The 14,895-nt window shown below is 36.0% G+C and overlaps 2 protein-coding genes across 2 annotated transcripts in view; one reads left to right on the forward strand and one right to left on the reverse strand.

The window, feature by feature from the left end:
* GEMIN2 (gem nuclear organelle associated protein 2) overlaps positions 1–7,847 on the forward strand; it is a 9,993-nt gene extending 2,146 nt beyond the window's left edge. The window contains exons 2-10 of the mRNA XM_017741645.1: positions 328–412; positions 1,611–1,700; positions 3,658–3,717; positions 3,889–3,999; positions 4,583–4,627; positions 5,323–5,391; positions 6,689–6,799; positions 7,009–7,067; positions 7,391–7,847. Of these exons, the coding sequence (XP_017597134.1) occupies positions 328–412; positions 1,611–1,700; positions 3,658–3,717; positions 3,889–3,999; positions 4,583–4,627; positions 5,323–5,391; positions 6,689–6,799; positions 7,009–7,067; positions 7,391–7,430 (670 nt within the window). The 3' untranslated portion in view covers positions 7,431–7,847. The remainder of the gene's footprint in view (positions 1–327; positions 413–1,610; positions 1,701–3,657; positions 3,718–3,888; positions 4,000–4,582; positions 4,628–5,322; positions 5,392–6,688; positions 6,800–7,008; positions 7,068–7,390) is intronic.
* A 2,262-nt stretch (positions 7,848–10,109) lies between these two features.
* On the reverse strand, positions 10,110–14,850 carry TRAPPC6B (trafficking protein particle complex 6B). Its single transcript, XM_008639593.2, has 4 exons — positions 13,768–14,850; positions 12,215–12,298; positions 11,078–11,171; positions 10,110–10,292 (listed from the first exon to the last, which is right to left on the reverse strand). The coding sequence occupies exons 1-4, from the start codon at positions 13,840–13,842 to the stop codon at positions 10,261–10,263; spliced, it is 285 nt and encodes a 94-aa protein (XP_008637815.1). The 5' UTR covers positions 13,843–14,850; the 3' UTR covers positions 10,110–10,260.
* Positions 14,851–14,895: the final 45 nt, after the last annotated feature.

The following is a 14,895-nucleotide window of genomic DNA, read 5'->3' on the forward strand; positions in this document are numbered from 1 at the left end:
CTTTCCTCCCGTGACCGGTGACAGGACTCGAGGAAACGGCATGAAGCCGTGTCTGGGGAGGTTTAGGCTGGATGTCAGGAAAAGGTTCTTCACCCAGAGGGTGGTTGAGTACTGGAACAGGCTCCCCAGGGACAGCACCAAGCCCGACAGTTCGAGAAACATTTGGATAGCGCTCTCGAGCACAGGGTGTGATTTCTGGGGTGTCCTGTGCAAGGATTTGGACTCAATTGGTCCCTCCATGATTTTATGAGTATTTCAGAGACATCCGGCATATATTGACCTGTTACAGGAAAGAAAAAATGCAGCCCACTTGATTCTGTCTTGTAGGATTGAAGCAGCTCGATGTCCTGACGTGGTCGTGGCACAGATAGATCCAAGAAAATTGAAAAAGAAGCAGACAGTAAACATTTCAGTAAGTTTGAGAGCTTTTACACGTTTTGAGATGGAAAAAAAAAGGAGAAAGGTGTTACTATAATGATGTTTGTATTAATTTTGGGGAGTCATTGGCATAACTAAATAGCACTGCTAGATTCTAAAAGCATCTACAGAGTTAAATGTCTGTGTTTGAAGAAACCCCTGCTCAGCTGCTGGGTAACAGTAGTCTTTTTAACTGATTAAATTGATAATCCCCATACTATTTGATATACAGCAGACTATTTTACTGTCTGAGGAAATCAAATGTTGCATTGAATTTTACAATTATTTTATCATAAAACCTGCATAAATTTTAGAAGAAAGGTATCTCCATACCTGTGTTTGGGTTTAAGTCTCTATCTAGCATAAGGGTAGTAAGTGCAGCTAAGTTTTACTTAAGTTAGATTAAATTCTAGCACCACTTCTTTCCTTCTGGAAGGAATATTTTACTGGAATTTCCTTACTGTTGAAGCAGATTTTTCTGTTGTTGCATTGCCCTGCCAGCTTGGTTTTTAATCTACTTTCAAATAGTTCAAGAGACCAAGTTTGCCTTTCTCCAATGAAAACGATGTAATCTGAGATTTCACTACTAGATTACTCAAACTTTCTAGTACTGGCATGACCTTGTAACTTCTGTAGCCATTCTCTTCATCTGTCTCATCTGTGTAGTGGTATTCTTAAACACTTGTAGAAATATTTTAATTTGTTTAATAATTCTTTCATGCTAATCTTTAAAGAGGTTATATCTACTTAACTATCAGACTTAATTTCCTAGATGGTTTTGTGGTCTTCTGTCTTCCTCAACTTACTATCTTGACAAGCAGAATGCCTAAGATTGATCCCATCTGTCCCAGATAAGGCAACAGCATCCTGCTTTTTATGAGCAGGGAGATTAAAGCAGATCAATTGCTGAAAGGAAGACCTTAAGTAATTCTTTGACAATGTATTTTGAACATTTAGTTTTTCTTCTTATGTACATATGAGAAGAGTCAAACAGTATGTTTTGTCTAAACCAAATTCTTAACTCAGTCTTGGATGTGGTCATGAAATTACCTTTCTTAGATGAAGATTTAAAGGATATTGTTTAGCTGACAGTATTGTTTAGCTGACAGTAAACATTTACTGATTCTCTTGTTCTTAAGGATTCTTCTTATAAAGCTCTCTTTACATTATAATTATTGCCAGTGTTTTCTCAGATTTCCGGATGTCAGCCTGCTCCTGAAGGATACTCTCCAACGCTCAAGTGGCAGCAGCAGCAAGTGGCCAATTTCTCAGCTGTTCGTCAGGTACAAGATAGTCTGTGAGGAGTCTGGCACGGTCTAGATAGAACATACCTGTGCTTTACAGGGGACAATTTTACGTCTGGTATAGAAATGTTATGATTTTGTAGCAGGATAGATGTTTATAGGCAAGTTTTAAGTTCTTGAAAGCTAATTGAGCATATACTGTGTGGCTTTTAAACCTCTGATAAAACTCTTGAGAGTCATGTTTAAGAAATTATCCTTCAACAAAAATGTGTCAGTATTTAGATTAAATGATACGGCATAGTTGAGGAAGGACAAAAACCCCTATGATGTTATGCAGTTATATTAAAACCTAGTGCTAGCAGGAAATGTTCTGCCAAACTCAACATTAACTGAGAACCAAGTGGATTCTAACCCATCAGGAGATTCATAAAGCCCATTTACACAGTCCATTTAGGAATCTGTTGATAGAAGTGGCAACCCATTATGAAGAGAAATACTGAATTGGTAAAACATATTTGTAAGGTTGTAGAGTTAGCACAGACTTTAATCTTTCATGACTCATTTGCACCCTGCTTGAAATAACACAAGAACAGAAAATTAAGCAGTCTCAAAGGGTAAAGGTTGTAAGTTCAGCTAAGACTTACTAAAGTTTTAAACTGAAGAAGGGTCGAATTAGATTAGATATACAGAAGAATTTTTTTACACTGGGGGTGGTGAAACACTGGTACAGGTTGCCCAGAGAGGGGTAGATGCCCCATTGCTCAAAACACTAAAGGTCAGGTTGGATGGGGCTCTGAGCCTGATCTAGTTGAAGATGTCCCTGCCCATGGATGAGGGGTTGGACTAGATGGCCTGTGAAGGTACCTTCCAACCCAAATCTTTTTATGATTCTACTATTCTCTACACATAGTTCAAACAGGGTCAAATGGAAAATATAAGATGTAGGTAGAGATCATTTGTTATTTCAGTGCTGCAGACAGCATGTTTACAGTGCATTGGTGCTGCACTGTAGGAGTATCTCAAGCACTGAGGTGGGACCAACTGAGCTGGAGCTGCTCTACCACTGAACTCTGCATGAGCTCATATACCATGTGTTTTTCAGGGAGGAAAATTAGTGAAGGAGCAGATCTGTACTACTGCATCTACATTGTAAACAGTAACTGAGCTAGCCCATTTCTGCAAGGGATCACATTGCATCCTGTGTATTAGGCATAATCTAAGGTTTTAGCAAAACTAAGGAGACTGACATCTAAAGGCTTATTCACTGTATAGGTATTCTTTTATGCTCAAATCAATTGTCTTCTCATCTGTGCCAGAATTAACACTGTGAAGATGAGACTATCCTAAAAAGTATTTAAAACCAGAAAAGAGCATCAGAATTCACTTGTTCAACCACTGCATCAGCTGCTGTTTCTTAGAGCGTTTTTAGTGGTCTTTTATACAGCTACAGTAACAACTGGAGTGGGAGAAAAATTTCTACAGAACAGTTACAGCTCTCTACAAGTAACTGTCAAGCAGGCCAATCTGTCTTAACACAGGATTCCTGCCAGGTAGAAGAAATGTGCTAAGAAAGTACATTTGCCTTCATTAAAACAATTCTGTAGACCTCTGATACAGATACAGACCACTGCTGGAAATAGGACATTGCCTTTATGTGTGCTTTTGGATTAAATCAAAGTGGGTTTTTTCTTAAGATTGTTCTAACCAGAAAAGTCTAGAAGACTATTAAAGCTTACTACCTCAGCTTAACCTTATGTAACAGACTTCAAAATGCCTTCAGCTTTAACTTCCAAAAACCCAGCATGAGCATCGTAATTACATTTCTGCTAAGAGGCATGGGAAATACTTAGCCAGTTGTGCTGGCTCTAAATCCACTAATTTATAGAAAGTCATAAAATATACTTTTCATACATTTTAAGAATAATGAAAAGCTTTTATGGTTAGGATAAAATAACTGCAGAGTTAACTGTGATTTAGCTTTGTTTTAATTACTCAGAGCCTGAACAAGCACAGGAATCACTGGCGGTCACAACATTTGGACAGCAATGTTACTATGGTGAGTAGAATTCATAACAGCGCTCTGTGGTTTGCTTTCGCAGTTATTAAATCCACGGTTAATCTTGCTTTATAGTTTCATGTAACAATTTATGAGTATTATCAAGTCTTTTCGCCAGTGTCTTCAAGATAACAGTATCACACGGTTTTAATTTATTTTTATTTACTTCAGCCAAAAGCAGAGGATGAAGAAGGCTGGAAGAAATTCTGCCTGGGTGAAAGAGTATACTCAGAAATAGATGCACTATCTGATAATGAAAATTTAGGAATTGATTACATGAAGGTGAGTATAGGACTTCTATTTAATTTTCAGCAGCGATTTTCTAGACAAACTGCCAGAAACAATCCTCTGTTTATTACCACTTTGTGCTAAATAGAAAGTAGGAGGCTCTGGTGAGCCCAGCAAGTCCCATTTTACATTCTTTTTAAGCAGACACTAAGTGAAGCAGAAAATAAGTCTATGTCTTCAGTCAAAATTTGAAGCATTTCTTCATCCATTATCAGCTGAAGTCACTACTTTGTTCTCACTGAACCGAATGGAAGCTTTCTTCGTAGTCTGCTTTAGTGTTTTGTTGCACAGTGATACGTGCTTACCCTCCTCATACGTGTTACCCTACAAACATGTTCTTCACTGCATCATTTTGAAAAAACAAAACTTTAACAAATAACAGTAGAAGCAAGGTGCTCTGATACTTCACTGGACCTTAAACTTTCTTGAAGATACTTTTCTAATAAATTTCAAAGCTCAGAACAGACTTCAAAATCACTGCAAGTGTCTGAACATCAAATTAAAATCTTAGTATGTTCTAAATTAGAACAAAAATGTTTGTGATAATGGTTGCATTTTCCAACTTGATTTCTTTCAGGTGGGCTTTCCCCCTTTGTTAAGTATTGTAAGCAGGATGAATCAGGTGAGCCTACCTTTTAGAATCATATCATGACATTGCCTAAATCATTATTTCTCATATTCTGTCTGTTGCAGAAGGCTTATCTATTTTTCTTTGCCTAGACAATTCTTTATTACAAATTCTATTAACTGTACACTTAGAAAGAAAACACGTATTCATTATCTCACATTCAGCTACAAATAACTTTACTAGCAAAGATTTTTCATGACTAGTTCTGAAAGTATTTTGTTGTTGTAATTTCTCTATAGCACATTTAATGTTTGAATTTTTGCTGAATGCCCCAACAGGTGCTTTACAATGTTTTAAAATTTCTCATTTAGTGTTTTAAGTGCAGTCCTTCAATTTGTTTGTGAAATTCTATGTACATTGCAAAGCTAGAAGAATCACACATTTCCTTTACTACATTTCCTACTTGCCACCATTATATACAACCAACCAGTCAGTGCAATGTCTCTTTCCTAATGTGTAGCTACTTATCCATAACTTTTCACTTACACAGAAACTTAATTCATTTCATAGAAAATTCTTTCCAAAAAGTGGTACTTTAACACTTACTTTACTCTTATATGTAACTTCAACCTGGAATAAATACTGTAGAGTAGAAATACTTTTTCTATAATAAAATCCTTCAGCTAGAAGGGCAGCAAAGCAAAACATTGCAGATACTGTATTGTCTCTTTCTTGTTCCTCTTTTGAAGGCAACAGTAACCAGTGTCTTAGAATACCTGATAAGCTGGTTTGGAGAGAAAAAATTTACTCCAGAACTGGTAATTTTTAATTTATTCTAACTACTTGCACATGAATGCATTAAACAAAGAATAAATTGTTTGCAGTTTTCTATTATTTTAATTTTCTAAAGAGTTCTCTAGATGGTTGTATCATATTCTTACTTTCAAAACATTCTTGATTAGATACTAAAATGAGTATTTACAGTTGTTTTTGGAAGGCTGAAATTACAAAACATAACAGATACAGACATTAAAAGTACTGCCCAAACCCCCTCCCATTTGTATCACTTGCCACACTAACTTAAGCCACGAGACTCAATTAGTACCAACATTTAGGAGAGGAGAAAGACCGCAGCAGCTTTGGTTCTGTCAGGGTGCTGCACACTATTTACCAACACCTCCAATTACAGTGTGCTGGCAAAGACACATGGAATCTTTCCACATGCAGCACAGACCAGAAAGCTTAGCTGCATTCACGTGGTGACAAATGAATCCTACTAAGAACTCCTGAGTAACAGGCTACATTGGCATGGAGTTTGGCCACAACTAGACTGACTACCTGCGTAATGGCATCATATCTACAGAAGACCTTGGTGGATGCAGCTCATCTCCTTCAGTACCACAAAGCAAAAGAGTAATGAAAAATTACATGATGCTTAGCATAGTTTCACTATTTTTTTTCAGTCACTTCAAGGCCTTTCATGTTCTGTCCTTTCCTGTGTAGGACTGTTTTCTTTTTAACCAGTATGTTGCAGAGGATGTGTACATTGACCTTTAGTTTAGTCCCACAATGAAGGCCACTAGACACTGCAATTAAATTAAGAAATTAGACTGGTAGCAGAAATTAAGTTTGTAAGAATGCAGTAGAATTCAGTGATGTAAAACTCAAAAGGACATGTTTTCACAGTTCAGATCTTAAAGCAGATCTAATCACTAATTCCACAACGATCTGAGTTCACACATTCAGTCTTCAGGAATGTTTTTTCACTGATTGTGAAGTTAAAAATTAATAGCCAAGTAATAATGTTTAGATATTACTAAAATAATCCTTCCTTCGGACTGTAATAGTGGCAGCTGTAATAATTTATACCTTGGCCAGCATTCCAAAAAAATGCCAGGAACCCAGGAGTAGTACTCACAAGAATCTTACCTAGAGACACAAAACTCTCTACCAATTAGTGTCTAATGCAGTTTTCAAAATTCAATTATGGCATATAGCACTTGAATGTAATTTTGTTTTGAGACCTACACTCCAGTCCTGCTCTGTATAACATGAATTGCTTGAATCTTCAAGGAAATGCTCAAAATTAACATTTTGTTACTTGAATCCTCACAGGGTAGATGGCTTTATGCACTGTTGGCATGCCTTGAAAAACCTTTGCTACCTGAAGCTCACTCTCTTATTCGACAGCTGGCAAGACGATGCTCAGAAGTCAGGGTACTGGAGGTAAAGATTTAATATAACTGTGCAAAGAACTTGGTGAGTTTAGCAGGTAAGGAGGATCATTTTTCAGAAGTCTTAATAATTTATTTTTCATGTCCTAAGTTTGCTTGAGAATGAAGGGAAGACTACAAATACATACAACTGGCATCTAATAGCTTCTCTATTTGACACAGGTAACAAAAGAATTGTTGTAATATTAATCTCTTTTCCAGGAGAGCAAGAATGAAGAACAAATATCAGCTCTGAACTTGATAATCTGCTTAGTTAGCAGGTAATACAAATTATACACCTAAACCAGTAATGTATGTCCAGCATAAATGTGTGATTATTTGTACTTAACCTAAATCCTTTTAAAAGTGAAAGTCTAAAAGTACTCTGGGCCAATGCAGCAAATACACTTAGCTAAAATGACTTAAGATAAACCTAAGAGTAAAGTAAGCTTATTCCTTTCTTCAGATGAGCCCCCTGAACCATAAAGCCATAATTATGATAGCGACACTAAAAGATGAGCTAGAAAGCAATGGGTCAGACAACTTGAAGTGAGGAATATGTTGCATACTGGAGATTTCTTACCATATTCCACTTCATTCCTAGGTACTTCGATCAACGGGACCTGGCTGACGAGCCTTCCTAGGCTGTTTTGAGAACATCCAGTATTTTGCATTGCCATAGTACAAACAGCATTATCAGAGTTAGCAGCAAGACACTGCACTGTTCAGACCTGAAGTACTACACAGTCCCTTCAGAACACCCTCATGCTAATGCATTTGGGACAGCTGTGAATAACTTTAGCTGAGTTTTAGCTGAGATGGTCAGTGTCTCCAATACCATCACCACCATCATTGTAAAGTGGTAATTGAGGTGTCCAGCATCATCTCTCAAGCTCTTGTCTTGGTAAAACTACATTCTTGGTTAGGAACTTCTACAATCTGAGTAATCTATGCACACTGCTATTAGGTGAAGTCTGAGATTACATTACAAATTATTATTCTTTTTCTAACAGACCTATTGAGGGCTTTTTAAATAAAACTAAAGGATTTTAAAAACTGTTCCTAAACATTGTGTGTTTTCTCACTCTATATTATTTAACAGCAACCTTACTATAGAAATCTGTACAGTTAGGGCTGAATGTGTTTTTTCAAGTTTTGGTGCCTGAGCTCTAGCACTGCTTAGCAGCTCAACTATAGCCAGCACGTTACTGAAACAATTGTTTTAGTAAAATGTAAACATTACTACTTCTTGAGTAATAATACCATTTTTAGTAAACAGTTGCAGAAACCAGTGAAAATTACATACTTTTAGAATAAATGCTTTTAGAAGCATTTACTAACAGAATGAACAAATTTATTTTCTCTATGGTTATCTTGTCAAATGCATTGCCTTGCTTATTTATATATATTTAATATGGAGTGCTTTGCCAAGAGGATCAACATCTAACTGGTACATAGATGACCCTCTAGTTCCAATAGTCTTCAACAATTAAAAGAACTATGCATTCAGCTGATAGCAGCAGTATTAACAGTATTAAATGACATCTGATTTCTGTGCATTGTACAATTAAAATCCCCCTCCTCACAATTTAAAATAATAATTAGCCATAACCAGTTATTGATACATCATTAATATGTCTTTGAATGATTGGCATTCTTGCCTGTGGAATGGTAGTCTTAGGCATCAAGTGAACAACCAAAGTGAATGACAATAACAGAATGTTAATTCTGGAGATGCAAGTAACAGATTTTGCACATGTTGAGTGTCTACCCCACTGTAAGTGCCTAAACGGGACAACATTGAAATGTCCATCTACTAGACATACAGTGTGAATTATTTCTAGTCTCTTTAGTAACATTTTCAACATGTTAAAAGCAGAATGAATTGGCAGCTGAAGAACCTATGAAATGCAAGAATACTACCTAGCTACTTCTCCAGTCCTACAACTCCAAACAAAACTTATATAGGTGAATAACCACCATCCTCCTCTGAATTGTCAGGGTAAGAACCCGGGGTTTTCAATCAAACTGCAAATCCCCACTGAGTACCATACTACTGTAGTTACTTTTACCTCTGCTAGTTCTGTAAAAAGCTGGACAGCATTTGGCTGGTTCAAATTTTGCTCTACATGTTTCCAAGAACTGTTAAATTATTCAGCTACAGCTAATCTGAACTAGCATTCACAGTACCTGAAAAGATAAGAACTTAGTCACACCTTAAGATCAAGCATAATAAAACCCTGGTTATCATATTCATAATCTCTAGCTAGACAGCTTGTGACAGCTTTCTAGAAAAGGCTTGAGCCACGATAAGCTTCAGATTTTTCCTAGAACTTTGGAGAACAGTTTCCACTGTTCTTGCCCACCATGCAACTGTACAACATACACTTCTCCAATCATAGAAGGTAAATTTATATCAAAGGTGCTATTTTAACAAACCAGCTTTTCTAATTTTTCAGCCCATTATTTACTGGTCTCAAAAACAGAAACCCAATCTACCACAAGGCATTCTCACACTTCTGAATAAACACTGTAAGTTTCTATTATGATGCATTTGAAGACAAGTAAAAGGCCTGAACCTGCCAACAAAAAAGTCTTATGGCAAAACTTATTAGAAGTTTTAACAAGATGCTTTCATGCTTACCTAAAGCAAGATATGTATTGTTATGCAAATCTTGTAACGAGTAGTATCTAGCAAATCCCAGTGTCCTGAGGAGATTCTTTATAGCTTCTTTGAGGCCTAACGATCTTCCTGCACACACTCATTACAGAAGTGAACCGTAGCTAGCAATTAAAAACAACTACATTAATATTGAGTTTATGCACAACATGGTAGAACAAGCTTCCTTCTTTGGCCAGTATAGACAACCTCAGGCATAAAATCATTCTGACACAAGGAACAGCAGCTAATTTTAGGGACATAGGAGAAACTGTCAAACTATGTAAAAACAAGTTCTCTTGTACTGCCCCAGACTACATTCCTACAAAGATCTCCACCGAACATCTTTAATGAATGCTGTTGGCTCACGTGCTAATGGCTCCATCAAAGAAACACAAAAGCAGTCGCTTCCTCCCAGTTCACAGTGAATGGGGAAAGGTAGAAGGTGGCCATTCATTTTGGGCAACACAACACAACACACATTAGTTTCTTATTCAAATTTAGTCTTGGTCAGGATTTTTCTCTGTTCTCAAACTCCACCTCTGGTCTTCCAGGCTCTCTTGGTAATTGAAATGTTTAGCTGAAAACTTACAGAGCACACAGTTTTTACCATGTGGACATTATTACTTTGGTATAGAATAAAATTCATACCAAGACACAAGCATAGTGTTAAGTTATTTTGATGAGCATTTATTATATATTTTGGAATTGTGCTGCACACTGCTATAATTTACATGTTATATACAAGACTGAGGCAAGATACTGAATCCACACACAAAGGCTTTTTGAAGTAGATACCCAGATTCGAATGTGCTCTACATCTTCTGTATCATCACCTGAAATTTACCTGCAAGAAAAGCAGCGTAAGATCACATTATTACCATTAGAGTTATTTCTCCAAGTAATTATTCTCTTGTAATAATTTTTTTCAAATAAATGGTAAGGAACATTTCAATCTTATGGTTTAATTGTAAGCCACTGAGCCATTATTTAAATTTAGCATTTAAATTTTAACTCCACACTGAACAGGTTTTCTCTTTTCTTTTTTTTTGGTAAGTTAACCACGTCCCAGGTCACAGAAGTTTTTTCAGCTAAACATAAAATTTGTGCAGTCTGTGGAAAATTTTTAATTGAGCAGCTTAGGTAGTTACAATGGTCTTCACTTACTAACATTTTTAATGACTCCTATAGAGAGAGATCTTCACTTGTGCAAATAACCTTCTGGACACACATCCTTATGCATTTGATGCTTCCAAATGTAAGTACAACTTTTTTGTTTTGCTTTCCACTCAACATCATGGAGGCTTATCCTCTGTCAGCATTTTCTAAATACTAAAGGATTTAGTGGCAAGCCATATCCTGAAGTTCACATGGACTCAGCTCTGAACTTGATTATCTGCTTAGTTAGCAGGTAATACAAATTATACACCTAAACCAGTAATGTATGTCCAGCATAAATGTGTGATTATTTGTACTTAACCTAAATCCTTTTAAAAGTGAAAGTCTAAAAGTTCAAACAAATCCCACCTTGAAAAATGCTTATAACAACAACTCAGTCAGGAAAGTTACCAAGTGAGCTAATAATTGAATATTCCAAGTATTCATTACTTATTATATACATATTATACTTACATGCAGGCATTGATGAAACTTCAGCTGTTACAATACTCTTTATTCCCAGATTTGATAGCCCTCCTCTGATTAGTCCACAGGTGAATGCTAAATACTAAATACAAAGTTGCACTTCAAAATAAGTGTCAACAGTGAAGCTTGTTGATAAAGATTAAAACTAAGTACTCAAGAACACAACTTAATACTTGGACCAGAAAACCATGGGGGTTTTGTTACCATGCTTGAGAGACTTTGTCAGGTCTCTAGTAGATGAAAGCTCCAATATTTGGTAGAGTGGAGCTTACTACAAAGATTGTTCTCATTAGAGGCACTATTTTGAGTCACTTTCTATTTCCATTAAACCTGTAGGAACTTAATATCCTTAAAACAATTATTCCCAAGACTTGGCTGAAATTAGCAACTGGTACTAAAGTCAACAAAGGAGAAACAGTCCAAGGCAGCATTCTTGCACAGGCCATCCCTTAGAATAAAAAGGCCCGCAGATATTTAAAATATGCGTTGCAAAACAGAAGGAACATTTCACCAAACACAAAAAAAAAATCCCAAGGACAGTAGCCAATTGTGAGGACTAAGATCAAGAATTAAGAAACCACAAAATAGAACTGAGTCCCATTTCTTAATCCACCTGAACAAAAGTGCTCTATGATAGGTTCTGTAGAGGCACTGATTTTACTTACCTGAACTATTACCCTAACTCAGCATCTGCACTGAAAACTATTTTTAATTGGTGGACTATCTTTCTGAACATTCACATCATCTCAGAAGCTTGTTTTAGGTAACAAATAGCATCTTCCAAATGTGTTTTGGGAATTCTAAACAAAGTTTCTGAAAACACATGCTTTCCCAAGAGAAAGAATTTGTGTGACAGTGGCAAACAAGCTTTTACCGTGAAGTAATTCAAATGTAACAGCAGCAAGTCTCACAACAACCACAACCATTTTTCAAACTATAAATCAAATCCACTGTTCTGAAACAAGGTGCCTTTCTAAAAAGCACACAGGTTTTGAAGACTTATCTTTAGCTGCCCTTTTGAAGAGTTTGTATCTATTAAATTACAAAATTTAAGTTTATTATTAATAGATAAAGGTAATTCAAATCAAACTGGTAGACCCCCCCACATATGAAATAGAAGGGTACCTTTGGTGCATGTTCTAAATACTGCTTTCCTGCAGACATTTGTGTCAAGAGACGAAATTTATTGTCTTGAAGGACATAAATACCCTGTTTAAAAAAAAAATTGGGGGTTTTAGTTAAATGTGCAGTAATATAGAATCAACATTTTCTGTGAATGAATTTGACTTGTAGATAAAATATATAACGATCTCACGCTGAAAAACAAAATTTTAGATTAAGGCATATGTAATTTAAGTTTAAATTTGATTCTTTACTTACAAGAAATATCAAAAGAAAATATACGTGACTGTGAGTATACAAAAAAAACCCTAGATGATAATATGATCAGTTAACCCTAAAAAATGTTAATGCACATTTCTTCTTGGAAGAGTCCTTCTGGTGATCAGAAAAAATAGTTCCATACTAGAAAGTCTTTAGTAATATATCAAATGCATACTGATTTTTACATTCAAATCTCAATCTTCATAGGGTTTTGCAAGCCTCTATTCTGATTCTGAAATTCAGTGGGAATTATTTTTCTTAATAGCAGTACAGGCAACAACACCCAGCAGACAATCAAAGTAAAAGTCTGGCTTTTTCTACAATACAATTTTGTGCAACACTATGCATCTTAATAAATTAAGTATAAATACAGTATAGCTTTATCTACACCTGCCATTGTAATTTCCCTGCTACTGACTGTGCTACTTTGGAATTTCGTAAGCCTTGAACTTAAATTAAGGCTGTATATACAATTAAGACCTTAAGTTCAACACTGCAGCTTTCTTTGAATCAAAACCCCAGATTTCTATGGTAATTATTATTACTTGATAAACAAGTCATTGAAAAATATAAAAAAAAAATATTTTATTTGGCATAATCCTTGTACAAATTCTCTTCTTCCTAATTTGACACAAGAAGCAAATGGCCATAAGAAAACCAAGTCATTCAATAGGAAAAAGATTTTTTGCTCTAGTACAATGGCTCCTTAAGTTATTTTGATCTGGCTTTAAGAACTGTGGCTGTTGATATAGGAAAGCACATGGATACAGCGCAATGTCACCAACAAGCAAATTTGAGAAGTTTCTCAGCTGTTTCTTAATACAAGTATTTTCAATAGAGTACAACTGTCTCAACTGCTGAAAACTCTTACTATTCTTCAAAGTAAAAAAATCATGGCAGCCATTCTATTTAGATGTTAAGACAGTAACATCACTTTTTCACCAGTTTTTTAGTAACATTTATTAGGAGATAGATTAAAAAGTTCTTGTTTAAATGTTAATTGACTGTAATCATTCCTGTCCTTTCTGTAATTCTGCAACAGTGCATATGAAATTCAAAGCATTTAGTATTTTCAAACAGGGTGGCAATAAAGACATCGCAGGCAATTACTAAATTGTATTCTAAAGCTACATGATAATATGAATATTGAAAACCACACTTTTTAAACAAAACAAATATGGAATATTTTGGGTTTCTTATCTAGTTATTCTAGACCAAGAAAAACAAAAAATGCGCTAGCAACTCAAAACTCTCACCGATCTTCTAAGTTAAATATTATTCTGCATCATCAGTACCTGGTGATTAGTCCTTAGGTTATCTATTTGTTTTTTGAATACAGTTGTCCAAAAATCTTTGCAAATGAACTTCATAATGTCTAATTCATCCTTGAACCTGGCAGTGTCTTTTGTAAACCTAAGAGATAAGTGAGAAATATATCAATAACATAACCTGACCAATTAAACAGAGAAATAATTTTTAAATGGTACCTACAACATAATTTTTGAGGTTATTATAGAAATTAGTTTTCCAACCATCATACAGTATCATTCTAGCTTCCCTGTGCATTCATCAAGTATTTTAACTTAAGAGCAACACGGTATTATCTTAGTACCTGCAGTATGATAGCAGAATAAATTGTTTTAATTCCATGATTATTAAACACAATTGACATTCAGAAAGGTGGAAAGTGCTCCATCAGTTTTATCTTCAACAAAATATCTAAATAGAAGATAAACAAAATGCTCACGCCTATACTGCTCCTTGGAAGGAGTCCTTCAAATATGCAAAAGAGCTCTAACATAGGAACAAACATGTAAAACTTGTTCCCATTTTTCAGAAGGGATCCTTTTCTCTTGCTTATTTCAGATTTCTCTCCCTTTATCCCCCTTGAGGGTCTTTATATTTTTGCTCAAGAAAAGCATGACTTCAGAAGCTCAAGTTTCCACACGACCTCGGAACGAGGGCGCTGGAGTTGCATCGCGGGTCCCCAAAGGGCCCGAGCTGCTCAGTCACGACGTTGCAAGGACTCAGAGCACTTCACAAAACCGAAACGGAGTAACAGCCAATCATAAAATTATGCTTAAGTAGTAAATCAGAAAGAGAATAAAGTCATAAAATGTACCAGAAGCAAGAAACATGCATAAGCCTACACAAAGCAAAATTAAAGACAATTTTAAGTATTAAAAGTAACCATACACCCTGACTCGGTTTTCATGACGGGAAGCACTAGGAAAACAACACACTCTAAAACTGTCTCGTGATACGCAAACACAAGTCGCCACAAGAATGAGATACGAAAAGAGGAGATGCCAGAACAACTGATGATAGGAGGAACGCACTCTGTCCACCCAAAGCACCACACTTTGCCCGGGCAGGTCTGCTTTACCGGCGAGGTGAAAGCCCCGAGAACGAGCAGCACCCGC

The sequence above is a fragment of the Corvus brachyrhynchos genome, unplaced genomic scaffold (assembly GCF_000691975.1).
Source record: "Corvus brachyrhynchos isolate BGI_N302 unplaced genomic scaffold, ASM69197v1 scaffold115, whole genome shotgun sequence".
Lineage (NCBI taxonomy): Eukaryota > Metazoa > Chordata > Aves > Passeriformes > Corvidae > Corvus > Corvus brachyrhynchos.

What these genes read in the sequence shown, in the direction of transcription:
- TRAPPC6B (XM_008639593.2), bottom strand. Translation starts at nt 13,842, where the DNA reads ATGAAGTTCATTTGCAAAGATTTTTGGACAACTGTATTCAAAAAACAA. An exon ending in ATTTAGAACATGCACCAAAG is followed by an intron (nt 11,172 to 12,214) that starts GTACCCTTCTAT and finishes CTTTGTATTTAG; the next exon opens with TATTTAGCATTCACCTGTGG. An exon ending in AGTTTCATCAATGCCTGCAT is followed by an intron (nt 10,293 to 11,077) that starts GTAAGTATAATA and finishes CTTTTCTTGCAG; the next exon opens with GTAAATTTCAGGTGATGATA.